This window comes from Delphinapterus leucas, chromosome 4 (assembly GCF_059928025.1).
Source record: "Delphinapterus leucas isolate spDelLeu-1000000601 "Yukka" chromosome 4, BTC_Dleu_Yukka2, whole genome shotgun sequence".
Taxonomy (NCBI): domain Eukaryota; kingdom Metazoa; phylum Chordata; class Mammalia; order Artiodactyla; family Monodontidae; genus Delphinapterus; species Delphinapterus leucas.
This window is the reverse complement of record NC_143132.1, coordinates 220017-233134: the sequence shown is the minus strand read 5'-3', so window position 1 is coordinate 233134 and position 13118 is coordinate 220017. Positions and strand designations below refer to the sequence as shown.

Genomic DNA, 13118 nt, shown 5'->3' with positions numbered 1-13118 from the left:
AACTGTGAGAATTGTTCCACCTGTTAAAAGTTGAAGGCACAGTCATACATTTTCAAGACAAAGGATTGTACATCAAAATGACATACTGATAATTTGCATAAAGTTCACCAAGGATACATGGTCCAGGTAAGCACATATAAAGTGAGAAGCAAGTCCCCATGACCCCCTGTAGAGCTGGTGCCCATTTGGGGCCACTTCTGGTTTCTGACGTTCCTGCCAGGACCAGTGTATTTCCCCTCCCTGGCGACTGGTCCAGAGAGGGCCACGTGATGCCCACCAGGCTGGAAGTTCCTAGCAGGAGGTGGTGAGCAACTGAGGAGAGAGAAGCTCATCCCTCCGGACAGGCACTGCCCCTCCAGCTCCATCCCTCTACACCCCGGCCCTTTCTGTCCCTCCCATGGCCCGCCCCTCCCCTTTATGTCCCTCCAATGGCCCCGCCCCTTTACCTCCCTCCCATGGCCCCACCCCTCCACACCCTGCTCCTTTATGTCCTTCCCCACGGCCCCGCCCCTCCACAGACCCACTCCTTTATGTCCCTCCCCCTCCCCACCCAAGCTTCCTGACCCTGGCCTGGGTGGTGCAGCATCTGCAGCCCTGATGACGTCAGGGTGCGTGGACTTTATTCCTTTTCCCAGTTTTGCAGGAATTTAGCTTTTATTTCATGTTTTACAGCTACAGAGACTTGTTACAATGCTTTTTATTTAATGCAAATACAAGCGAACAATTAGTTTATGATTTCCAAGTCTGTGTCCTTAAAAAAAAGCAAAACAGAAAAACGGTGGATAAGCTTAATTTGAATTTTCCTGGAAGTAATTCTTAGTATTTGTAACTTGATTTATTTGAATTGGTGGATACAAAAGCATAAAGATCATAAAGTTCCCTGGCTTCACCAACAGCCACAAGCAGACCCTGTCTGCTGCGCACAGACAGGTCGGGAATGACCTTCACCAACAGACCAAACACATCCGTCATAACCCTCATTCTATAGGCAGGACAGGAGGCGTGGGTGCTTGCGTACAGCTGTCTCCAGAGGCAGAGCTGAGATCCGCCCCGAGCCCCCCGCCCCTGCTGCCCCATGCCCCATAGATCGAGCAAAGTGTGACCCTGTCGGGAGAACCCCACCGAATGTAGAAGCTTGATTCTCAGTTCTGATTACAGTTACCATGTCAGTACTTGTCGGCTTACGAAACAGATTTTCCATTTAGAACTGTTAGCATTAACTACTCACTCAATAATCACGGCCCACCTGTAGGAAAGGGCTCTAAATGTGACCATGCTCTTTGGTAGGTGGGACAGACTGTCAGGCCACCCAACCACATTAGGTTTCGCTTGCCCCAGTGATGAGCAGATTTAATGAAGGGCAGCCTTTTCAAAGGATGGTGGACAAAGCTTTGTGTTTTTAAATATAGTGGAAGCTTACGGAAACCACAATGCTCCAGTCATTTCTGGTAATCAGTTTGTTTTTTCTGGGTTAGGGGGTCTACACAGCCAGGATAGCCAGTATAGCACATGCTTTGTGACTGAGGATTGACTTTCCTAAGTGATGATCACCAAGAGTCCCTGGGGCCAGTCAGCTAACACGGATGCCTAATAGCGCTGAAATAATGCTGGGGGCCACTAAAAACAGCCCTTTGCAAAGAGGTTTCAATTTTTCATTCGCGAAGCAAATCAAGCTCCCTAATTAGCTACGACACAGCTGGAAAGCTCAGCCCCTACTACCCTGCAAGCCCTGCCTTGGCTTCCCTGCCCAACCTCCGTCTCTGCTACAGGAACAGCCTGGCTGCTTTCTCTAGTTCATTCGTGTTCAAAGAACTCATGGCAGGCAGTGGTAACCATGGCAACAAAAGCCATAAATTCCTGGAAGTCGCATTCACCATCTCCATCGCTGTCCAGTGTTTCCATGACTTTGTCCACAACCTCCTGCTCCTTGATTTCCTAAGAGAAATAAGAGCAGTTGTCCAGCTTGTTGCTCAATGAAATTTAAGGATATCAAAACATGATCAGAGGTTGGCTGGCTTTAATAATTTGTATCAGGAACAACCTCAGACATGAAATGAAAAATGCCAGAAAGGACTTGTCCTGTGACCAGGAGGCTGTTGGCTGGCAGAAGTCTCTGGGGGTCTGAGCCTTCTTTTCCACCTTCCTTTAGGTCCAGTGGGGCCTGGCCTACTTAAAGACTGAATGGAACAGCCAAGATCTGAAAAGCTGCGGGTTGTTTGTGTTAAAATACCCAGAAAAGAATAGTACGGTCTAGATCAGCCTGAGCATGTCACATGCAAATGTCTGAACTTTTGGCCCCTGTAAGTTTTTCATTGCTTCTGTGTGTAGAAGGCTCTATAGTGAGGGCTTCCAGTGGATTTTCATGTTTTGAAAGCGGTTTTTGGCTGAAATAACTCTTGGGAACATGCCCTAAATTTATTAACTTCTGTGTCTTTTTGCCACTTGAGTTGCCTTTCAGGTGTCCTGGGACTTTTCCTGACATTCTGCCCAATGTGCAGCCAAGTGAGTGGTGAAAGAGTCTCAGAGGAACGGACATAGTGAAGGAAAGATGTACACTGAGTGGAATGTTCTGGATAACCAGTCCTCAGGGCAGGAGAGCTTGGCCTGAAGAAGTTGAGTGTAATGTACAGTGGCTGCCTTGGATATAAAACATGTAAAAGGTTGAGATTCCTGTGGGCATTGGGGTGGGACCTATACACAACTGCTAAAAGATTAATTTCAATTACATGATAGATTTGCCTCCAGACAGAAACTACCTCATAAAACCAGGCCAGCAATGTTCATGATACCTTGATACACTTACTGTGAATTACTTATCTTTTACAAATTGTGGTTCCCACATGCTAAGCTTTTTCTATGTTTTAAATCAATAATTAATGACAGTAGCTGCACTTGTTGAGCCACACTTGACAAGCACTGTCTCATTCCATCCTTTCAACAGTTCGTTTTATGGAAGACTCGGGGACCTTCTTCTGATTGTTAGGTTGCGAGGCAGAATCGGGGGGACCAGGTAGGTGAAAGCGCGCATGGGGCAGCTGCCACTAGGTGAACGTGGACGCCTGACAACACCAGCCCTGGAATCAGACTAGAGGGTCCCACCCCAAGCCTGCAGGCCACTTCCTCTGCCAATGGGGTGTTTGGGCGGGGCGGGGACAGTGGGGCGGGAGGAGCCCTGCAGACATGGGACATGGAGCCCGGGGCTTGTCTTACACGGTGGCCCAGCCTGCCCAGGACGACAGCTGTCCACCACTGTGTGGCAGGGCCCTGGCCTGGGGCTCTCGTATCTTCCCCGGAATTAGCTCTTGGTCAGACACTAGTGCACTGGTTCATGGTCTGGACATTTCCTCTGTGTGTGACTGGTCACTTCAGTGACCTTGGTTCTGGGCACCAAGGGAAGGTCAGGCACCAGGTGGACTGCAGTTTATTGCCTCGAGGACACGGGGCTCGTGCCACAGAGATAATGCGTGTGGCTGATCCCAGGGCAGCGGAGGCAGCGGCTGGGGAAGCCTGGACACACGTCCACCAGAGCAGGAGCTGCCAGGGCAGGACGGGGCTCATTGGGTGCCCTCACGCAGCTTCTCAAGTTCCCCTCCAAGGCCCCTGGCCCCACAGAGCCCCCTGCAAGGCCCCGGGGCCTCTCTTGTGAGCAGCTTGTGGCCACTCAGTGATGCACCAGGTTGTGGGGCCTGTGTCTCTCCCAGCATCGACCGAGCTGAGAGCTCAGTAACGTCTGCTGAGTGAACGGCATCTTATCACCATGTAACCATGTAGGAAAAGCCGAAACAGTCCTTTTCCCAAGAACAAAAGCTTATTTTTAACAGCCTTCTTATATGTTCACTGTGACCCATGATAAGTCATGAGTATATTTCCCATCCCATTTTATCATCTTTATTTATTTTTTTTTTATTTTTATTTTTTGCGGTACGCGGGCCTCTCACTGATGTGGCCTCTCCCGTTGCGGAGCACAGGCTCTGGACGCGCAGGCCCAGTGGCCATGGCTCAGGGGCCCAGCCACTCTGTGGCATGTGGGATCTTCCCGGACTGGGGCACGAACCCGTGCCCCCTGCATCGGCAGGCAGACTCTCAACCACTGCGCCACCAGGGAAGCCCTTGTTTCTTTTTTTTTTTCTTTTTTTTTTTTTGTCATCGTTATTGCTGTACATCCTTGGATTTCTCAGAGAAAAGGCAGTGTTATTTGGAACCTGTACTTTTGCATTTGAGACAGCAGTCTTTCCTTGATGCTCCTACTGCACACAAAATGAATACGGTGGGGCCTACCTAAGCCAGCCTCTGTACTGAGGGCTCACCAGTGCAAACACGTTTTCAGAAACAACCTAGGAGTCCTGACACTGACCTGGAACCACCTTCAGGGCAGCTCAGAAGAGAAAGTGGACAGGTGGTTTTACAAGCAGACAGGAGAGCAGATTAACTTGTCAGTTTTAAAAAGCAAGACTCACCTCTAAAAAGTGGGAAAGCTCATTGTTGATGAGCTCCTTGAGTTCGGACTTCTTCAGCTTGTGCTTGTCACCTTCCCTTCCGGAATACTGATGGAAGACGTCAATTAGGGCCACCATGGCCTTCTCCAGCTCAGACATCCTGGGGGCCACGAAGAAAGATGCCTTCTACCACAGAACAGTTACGGTGTTACCTACTCAGACCTCAGCCCCCAGGGGGCACAACGGCCTCGGCTCACCTCCCCTTTCGGGCTCAGAGTGGTGCATCTCTCCAGTCACCCCTTGGGGCCACTCTTCCCCACCCCCGTTCTGTTTACTCTGTTCCCACGCCCTCTGGCTTCTGGTTGGTTTGGCCAGTGGGAAACTTCAGCCAAAATACAGAGGCAGAGCAGTGAAGGGGCTTCGGACTGACTCCTTCCACCACCCCCACCCGAGGCCCCCTCTGCCCTGGCTCCGAGATGAGACGACAGAGCAGGGGAGCAAGCTGTTAGAATGAACTGCGGTGACTAGGAACCAAATGAGGATACGAAAGTCAATAGGATCCCTATGTTCTGTCAATGAACAATGAGAAAACATAGTGGAAAAGTCTTCTTATTTTACAGCAGCACACATGTATTACTAAGAATAAGTTTAGCAAGAAAAGTGCAGGTCCTTCCAAAAGATACTAAGGGCATAAAATGTAGGAACTTACTTTCCTTCGAATGGATATATAAATTTAACTCATTTTTTAAAACTCATTTTTAACAAAAATGTCTCTGGCATTTTTTTGTTTTTTGGATGGGTGAGGAACAGCTGTAAAATTCAACTGGAAAAATAAATATGATAGAATTGCCACAAATTATTTTGAAAATGAAGATGAAAAAAAGGTACCTTGACTACCAGAAACAAACACGTATCATACGGTCGTCTGACGAAGCTGTTGTAGGGAGAAAAGTTGCCACCCCAAATGTCTCTTTGGCATGCAGATTATTTTGGGCTGAAAACGATCCAGGCCCTGAAGTTTCAGGAAGAAACACTGACCTTCCCCTTAGCTGCCTGAATCAGAACTTAGATGGAGGGCCTGTTACAGGAATGGAGTACTCACTAGAGCTGTCAGCAAAGAATACGGGCCAAGGGTGGGTAGGGGAACTCTTAGAGATCTGAGTCCGCTCTGTGTCCCATCGCCTCTTCATGGCGCAGCAAACACTGCTTTACCAAACACGTGCTTTTCCATCTCAGTCTGAATTGCTTTCCTCCCCTTTGAACTGCCAGACCCCACCCCACCCCCCAACAGCCTCCTTTGTCTTTAGCTGATCATGGTATTTAAGGTGACAGACAGTCTGGGGCGTTTTTGTGAGTGACTCAGTCTTCCTGGGTCTCTCCCATGTATGAATGTTATTAAACTATGGTTTGAGTTTCTTCTGTTAACCTGTCTCACGTCTATTTAATTCTTAGACCGGCCAGAAGAACCTAGAAGGGTGGAGGAAAATGTCTTCCTCCCCGACACCAGCCCTGAAGCCAGAACAAATGGGCCGGAGGCTGGGCCACCGCCAGGCACTTGGTATTCATGGAGGCGTCGCCATCCACTTCTCGGCACTTATCGAAGCAGGAGGCTTCCATCTCCCGTCCCAGCGCATACCTTATACCGTGGCCTGCAACCTAAGGAAACAGCTGTTCAACCCTGGGAATCAGGCAGTTTACAAAGGACTGCTTGTCAATTGTTTCACAAAACTGAGACACTCAGCGAGAGAAATTTGCCAACTTTTGGCCTTGAGTTCTAATCATTAAAGAATCTTTGCAATGTCATAGTTAAAAATAAATAAAAGAATTATGTCTAATTTTTGCAAAACCATTCCTGGGTTGAATATCATTTGCATCTTAAAAATAAATTGGAATATAACATTTAAATTCTTATTTTTATTTCTGATTTTCAAATGAAAAAGGATTGAGGATTTTTGCCTTGGCCTCTGATCTTTGCTAAATTCACCCTATTAATAATCAGTATACTTTGTTTTGCTCTAAGTCCCTAAAAATCAGATATACCACACATAGATAGAATAATGCAGATGGATTAAAATCTTTAGCATTTCATACTTCCTTATCCTTTGCATTCGTTTTCAATTATTAATTTTTTTAAAAACAAAAAACCCAAGAAACTTTTGCGTGATCCTTTCGCTTCTCGAGCTTCATGATGACTTGGGGGAGGGGAGGCTAAATTACTCTTTGTGTGAAGTATGACTAGTGGGGTTTCTTTTAAAGGAAAGGCATAAAATATATATCCCACGTGTGAAAACTCCATAAAATGTGATTTTCTTCATAACCACACTACAAATTAACTTTTTAAAGTTTTTCCTGTTAAATTCTTCCCAATTGATGGTTAAAGGCTGTCATTTAAGAGAAATGGAAATCAAATATCCATGTTTCCCTTTCACTTCATTCCATGAATGTTCTACATTAACCTTTTATTTCGAAAGCAAGAGAACTTTTGGGGGTTAACTCCTCAGAAGGACACATCACACAAGATGTGAGAGTCCCTCTGGGCAAGTGGCCCGATCTCCCCAAGAAACTGCAAGACTGAGGAAGGTTAAACCCGCCATAAACCGCAATTTCTTGGGCTCGATGTGTAATTTACTTGCAAAGACCTCCTCACTTGCCATGTATTGTGGTTTCTGCACGGCGTCCAGGGGGCCCTGACATTTGCGCGGAGCAAGGGGAAGACGCTCGCTCGGAGCATCAGGCCGCCTGTCCTTCTCCGCGGAGGGACGCAAACCCCTGGTCCTCAAAGAGTTAAGGAAGAGGCCTGTTTGCAGCAATCACCTGAGCCACCAGACGTGACGTTTCCCCGACTTGTGGCGACAAAAACAAGCAGAATGGACCTCTAGCTGCCCCCAGTTGAGGGAGCCGTGTCCACAAAGCAGTAGTAAGATTCACACTTTTGAAACGCTGCCAATTATCCTAAAGGGGTTTTTTAACTACCACCCAGTTCCCAAGCCCACCCTCCGGGCCCTGCCCCCAAAAGACCAGAGCAGGTTCCCCTGAGTGTCCTCACGTCAGTGGTCCTTGGTCGTCGCTCCTGGAACCTCCCGGCTGCCGCGTCCTGAGTCGCAGGCGTGGGGCGGAGGCAGCCTCTTATTCGTTCCCGGGCGGGGGCAGGGCCGGCACGGTCCCTCTGCGGGCCAGGCAGCCAATGGGGGCCGACGGCGGGGCGGGGGCGGGGCCGGCGCCCGTCCCCCTGCGGGCCAGGAAGCCAATGGGGGCCGAGGGCGGGGGCGGGGGCGGCGCGTCAGCTGGCTCCGCAGCCGGTGGGGGCGGGGGGCGGAGGGCGGGGGTGCTGGGGCTGCCGGGCTGCACACAGGGCCGCATTGACGGCGCCACCGGGCACTCGTTGGGGAGCCAAGCCAGCACTCGGGCCAAGGAAGAAAAAGGCCCGTGGGGCAGAAAGCGGGGAGTCAGCTTTTTGTGCTGTTTTTAAATTTATGCATGAATATTGATGTTCCTCTAAAGGCAAGGATGGGGGTGGGGAGAGGAGACGAACTATTGATTGAAACCGACAAAGCAAATGTGCAGCCAAGCGCAGGCTGAATGCGAGGGATTCAGGGCCCGCGAGCCGGTTTCCAGTGGGGAGACCCCTGAGCTTCGCCCCTGCTCTGGCCCCACTAACCCTCAGGCGGGGCACCTGTGGATATCAGTATCCCGAGCTAAGCCACTGGCCCAGCGTCTGCAGGGACTGAAATGTGGGGCGAATAGTTTAATATGAGCGCGGGCACATGCCAGGCCCACCCGAAGGTCTCCCCATCCCGCCGGGGTGAGTGGCCGCAGACTGTCAGAGCTGGACAGTGCCCAGGCACGTCCTGTCCAAATGTTCCGGTTTAGGGGAGGTGCAGGCAGGGGTCCCTCGCCGAGGCCTCACAACCAGCCAAGGTAAGTCAAGTCCAGACTCCCCACTGCCGTCTTGAGAGGCTCCCTACAGGCCTTCCTTTAGACAAATTATACAAAGCGCACTGGCCCCAGACTCATCAAGGGACGTCTGAACCCGAATCAGGCCCTCTGCTGACTCGGGTTCACAGCGGCCGCGGAAGGATCGGCACACAATGTCTGTGGACACAGCTGTCTTGTCCTTGGGACTTTCACTAGCTTTCCCTATCACAATGGCTACCTGTAGGGGAGCCAGCGAGGGGATTCTGCAGTGGCCAAGCATGTCTGTCTTGACTGTACATTCAGGAGCTAAGAAGTAACTACAGGGGTGCTCTGTGCACCAGCTGGGTCCCCCGTGAGTGTGTTGAGACTCCCCCTGACCACCAGAGAGTCCTCCTTTGACTGGTGGGTCCAGGGCCAGTTTGCGGCCCCAGGACTTAGCATCAACTCAGAGCCCGTATCTGAGGATGCCATCCTGGGGGCCTCACAGCACCTGAAAGCCCGTCTCATCCCGATGGGCGGCCCCTCTCCTCCCTGCGGGCCCTGGAGCCGGGCGGGACACAGCCTGCCCTTGGCTGTCCCAGGAGGCCGATGTTTGCGCCCAGAGGGCAGGCCCTGCGCTCAGCAGTGCGGTAGTTGGATGAGAGAATTCCAAACTATTTCTTTTACTCCTGAGGGAGCAGGCTAAAGTTTTTCTTGTGCACACTGAAGGGCAGACCCAGAGATCAGGACGTGGCTAAGGCCCACAGGGGTGGTGCCTGGCACCCATGTGAAGCCCCCAGAGCACAGCTGCTCCTTCCTCGGAGGCGGGCAAGTTCTGTGCTTCCCCGAACAAGCCTGCTCTGCCTGTGGGGCAGCTGAGGAAGTAGGGCCAAAGCACGCGGCTCAGGTCCCAGCTACGGGGTGTGGGGACAGGCTGGGGACCAGGCCGGTCAACTCAAAACCAAGGCTCACAGCCCAAGCTATTTCCAGGCCATACTTCTGGGACAACTTTCCCTTATCATGAGCGTGAACCAGAAGCTGTGCGTCACCCCTGGGAAACTAATGCCCCCCGATCAAAGGGTTGGCACAGCAGGGGGCGATGCTGATCACAAACCCGTTTAACTTGCCACTTTGGTCTGTGCAGAAGCCGCTAGGTCTGGGAGGCTGGCTGTGGACTCTTAAGAAAAGCAACCACCCTCAGCGTCGACTGCAGCTGCTGTGTGCCAGGTGAGGTGTCTCCCACAGAGAAAGCCGGCACGGCCCCGGCGCTTGGTGTGCAGCTATGGACTCACTGATGCCTTTTTCTTCAAACCAGTTTCCAAGGACCACCAGCAGCAGTTTGCTCTCACCTGTCAGGGCCAGAGGTGCACCCTCAGCGTCACCCCAGGGACATGTCAGTTCTGCTCTAGGCCAGACACTGTCTGCAGAGACCTGGACCACCCGTGGGCCGCTCTGCTGATGACCGTGTGCTGACTGGGTCTGAAGGAAGCGGCAAGTACTGTAGATGCCTCAGCAAGACGTATAGAAACTAGAGAGTGGAGATAAGCCCCGCAGAAATGTCGGGCCCACCACCTCAGAGGAGCCCCTGGGGCTCCAGTGGTGCAGGACACATTGAAATATCCCCTTCAAGTGAAAGACAAATTGCTCCATCTTGCACCACCTGCCAGGAAAAGAAGCACAGCACTTAGTTGGGGGTTGGGGAAATTACATATGCCATGTACTACATTTGCACGTGCTATTTCACCCATGAGGCTGGCAGTGCCAAGTGGGGACCAGAGCAGATTTAGGCTGTGGTACAAGCTGCTTCACCATTAGTTCTCAGGGCCCAGCAGGTCCGATGGTATTCAAAGTGTCTACGGTGCACTGGGACTGGCACGGACCCTCTGACAAGCACCAGCGGGAGATCCTAGCACAGGACTTCGGAAGGCCAGTGCCCTCCTTGGCGGCTAATGATTCTCATTTCAAGAAGAGCTTCTGCCTTGCTGTTGGGCCTTAGTGGAGGCCTCCCAAACACCTAACCCAGGGACCTCAGGAGACCACGCAGCCCACCTCGCCATAGGGCTGGGTGTGTCACAGCAGCGTCCCATCAAACGGAGAGTGCAGGAAACGTGCGTAGGTGCCCAGACTCCTTGGAGTCTCCTCAGACTCCTGTGGCGTCGCCTCCCCTCTCAATCCACGTCCGGGGTCTCCAGGGTGTTTCTTATAACAAATTGGCTGTGGAAGAAAAAGCTTGAACCTGCTTTACAGGGGGTCTGCATGACATGCTGGGACCACCCCGAAGTGGACAGAAGCAGCCCTGCAGCCCCACCCAAGGCTTACCCGGAAGGACACAGTGAAGGGAAGTCCTCTCAGGGCAGAACTGGGAGTGGGTTGTTTGGCTGTCCATTGTCAGGGGTGAGACGTGGCTGGAGCAGGGATCTGTGTTAATTCATGGATGGTTGCTGACGATTTGGTTGGTCAGCAACTTGGAAGGAACAGGATTGGAAAATTGGTCCAAGGCAGGCTCTGGAAGAGGTGTGGGGATGGACCTCTCTGAAGGAGCAGAGTCTGTGGACACATTCGTGTTCCAGGCGGATGTCCACCGATGGGTGTGCCCTGCAGAAGAGCCTCTTAATAATCAGGTGGAGAATGACCGCCCCATGGGTGTCAGCTAGCGCCTACTGCAGCCACTCCAGGGCTCACTCGATGTGTCCACAAACAAAGTGGCCACGTGGCAGGGGTGGAGGCATGCAGGGCTCAGCAACACGCACTCCCCTCACCGAAGCTGGCCTGGCCACTGCTGCCGCTGAGTGCCCGGTCTGCCGGCAGCCAAGACTAACGCTGAGTCCCGTGGTGACCGCCAGATGCCTGGGGGCAGGTGGATTACATTGGACCTCTTCCATCATAGAAGGGGCGGAGATCTGACCTCACTGGAATAAACATACACTGGGTATGGAAGACGTTCCTGCCTGCACTGCTGCTGCCGGCACCAACATCCATGACCTCCCAGGGCCTCCACTGCGTCTGAGCCGGGGACTCAGTTCCCAGCAAAGGAAGAGCAGTCTTACCACACATCCCATCACCCAGAAGTGGCTGACCCGGTTGAAAGCTGGAATAGCTTCTTGAAGAGTTGGTTATAACGCTGGAAGGGAGGGAGGCAACACCCTGAAAGGGTGTAGGATACGACCCATACTTTGAGTTAGGGACCATTATATGGTGCTGTGTCCCCCAGAGCCAGAATGCATGGGTGTGGGAGTCGAGAATTAGAAGTATGAGTGGTCCTCTCACTGGTACACTTCATAACCTCCTTGCAGAACTTTTGTTTCTTGTCCTGGCAGCTTTGAGATGGTTTGGAAATTTTACTCTCCGGAGGGGAAGGCTTCCACCAGGGCTCAGAGCAATGGTCCCACTGACCTGGAAGCTGAGATTTTGCCACTGGCCACTTTGGGTTCCTTATGCCTCTGAACCAACAAACAAAAAAAGGGTTAATCCATTGGCTTGAGTGATACCAAGGTGGGGAGTTGTGTTACTGCTACATGACGGTGGCAGGGAGGATTTTGGAACCTGGGGATTCTCGGGGGCTCCTTTTAATCCTTCCACCACCAGTAGTAACGGTTAATGAAAAAACAGAGCGACCAAAACATGAATTATCAGTAATTAACTAAAGCAGGAGTATTGAGGACCCAGCCCGCTCAGGAATGAAGGTTTGGTCACTCTGTCCAATAAGGAACCCAGAGCAGGTTCTTGCTGAGGGCCGGGAGAGATGGGATGGGTAGTTGGAGAAGGAAGCCACGCATGTCGACCAGGACGTCAGGACCGGTTACACGGGTGGAGGCTGCAGCAGCTGAGCATGTGTTTCGCTTGTTACATGTTGTGTTTATCTACTAGCCATTTTCTTTTCTCTGCGTCTCCGTTTTTATTTTACAAACAAGTTGTTGGAGGTTAGCATTTCAGTTTAATCTTCAGGTAACAACTTTCTGTGGAATGGTGGGTTTGAGGACTGACCAACACAGCCAGCGATGGATACAATGACTGTGCGACTGTACATCTTCTCATTGGGGGAGGAACTAGCTCACTTGTAACAAAGAGACCTGTGTCTTCTGGGGCTGCTTTAGTTGCTGAAAGGGAGTCCAGACGTGTGTAGAATGTTGCTGGTGGATGTTGAGTACCAAACGGGGGCGCCTGTTGTGAATTCATTGCCTCTTGGGTCCGGCTGCCTTCAGCGTCCTCTAATCAGGCCTCCTGGCGGGTAGCCTGGTGTTGTGCTTTGGAGGGAGGGCCTTCGAGGCCCTGCGTGGGGAAGGAGCCTCTCTCCTCCTCCTGGTGGAGCACGTTTGCCTGTCCTGTCCTGCTTCACCATCCTTCACAGCATCTCCTGGCGCTGGGCTCCAGGACATGGCCAGCGAGGGCTGCCCTTGCTGCCCTTGCAGCCTGGCCTGGCGTGGAGGCCGCTTCGCCCTGGTTCTTTGACACATGTACTCCAGACACTGCATTCACATCAGCCCCTCCCCTGCAGCCCTTTAGATTCCTCTGTGCAGTTACTGTCCGATTGTAGGTTCATAATTCTTTATGTTAAACTTGCCCTGTTTGAATTCCTGTGTGGTTTCTGTCTCTTGATTAGAACCAGGCTGATACACTACGTAACAAGGAAAATAAAAGGCTTTATTAATTTTTTACTGCGCTTTTATTAGTCTAAAGTGGTTTCAACACAACATTGTTATACAACCGTGCTCCAATATCAAATAAAAATTAAAAAAACAATGGCCGCCTAAAAGAATAAAATAAAATGATTTCAAAATAAAAAATTTA

The 13118-nt window shown here is 51.3% G+C and overlaps 1 protein-coding gene across 1 annotated transcript; it reads right to left on the bottom strand.

Annotated features, from left to right (window-relative positions):
• Window positions 1-679: 679 nt before the first annotated feature.
• Window positions 680-7536, bottom strand: S100B (S100 calcium binding protein B). The gene is made up of 3 exons (XM_022596938.2): window positions 7483-7536; window positions 4458-4596; window positions 680-1935 (listed from the first exon to the last, which is right to left on the bottom strand). The coding sequence occupies exons 2-3, from the start codon at window positions 4593-4595 to the stop codon at window positions 1795-1797; spliced, it is 279 nt and encodes a 92-aa protein (XP_022452646.1). The 5' UTR covers window position 4596; window positions 7483-7536; the 3' UTR covers window positions 680-1794.
• Between the last annotated feature and the right edge of the window lie 5582 nt (window positions 7537-13118).

Coding starts and splice junctions, on each gene's coding strand:
- S100B (XM_022596938.2), bottom strand. CDS start 4,595: ATGTCTGAGCTGGAGAAGGCCATGGTGGCCCTAATTGACGTCTTCCAT. Junction 1,936..4,457: donor AGCTTTCCCACTTTTTAGAG/GTGAGTCTTGCT, acceptor TATTTCTCTTAG/GAAATCAAGGAGCAGGAGGT.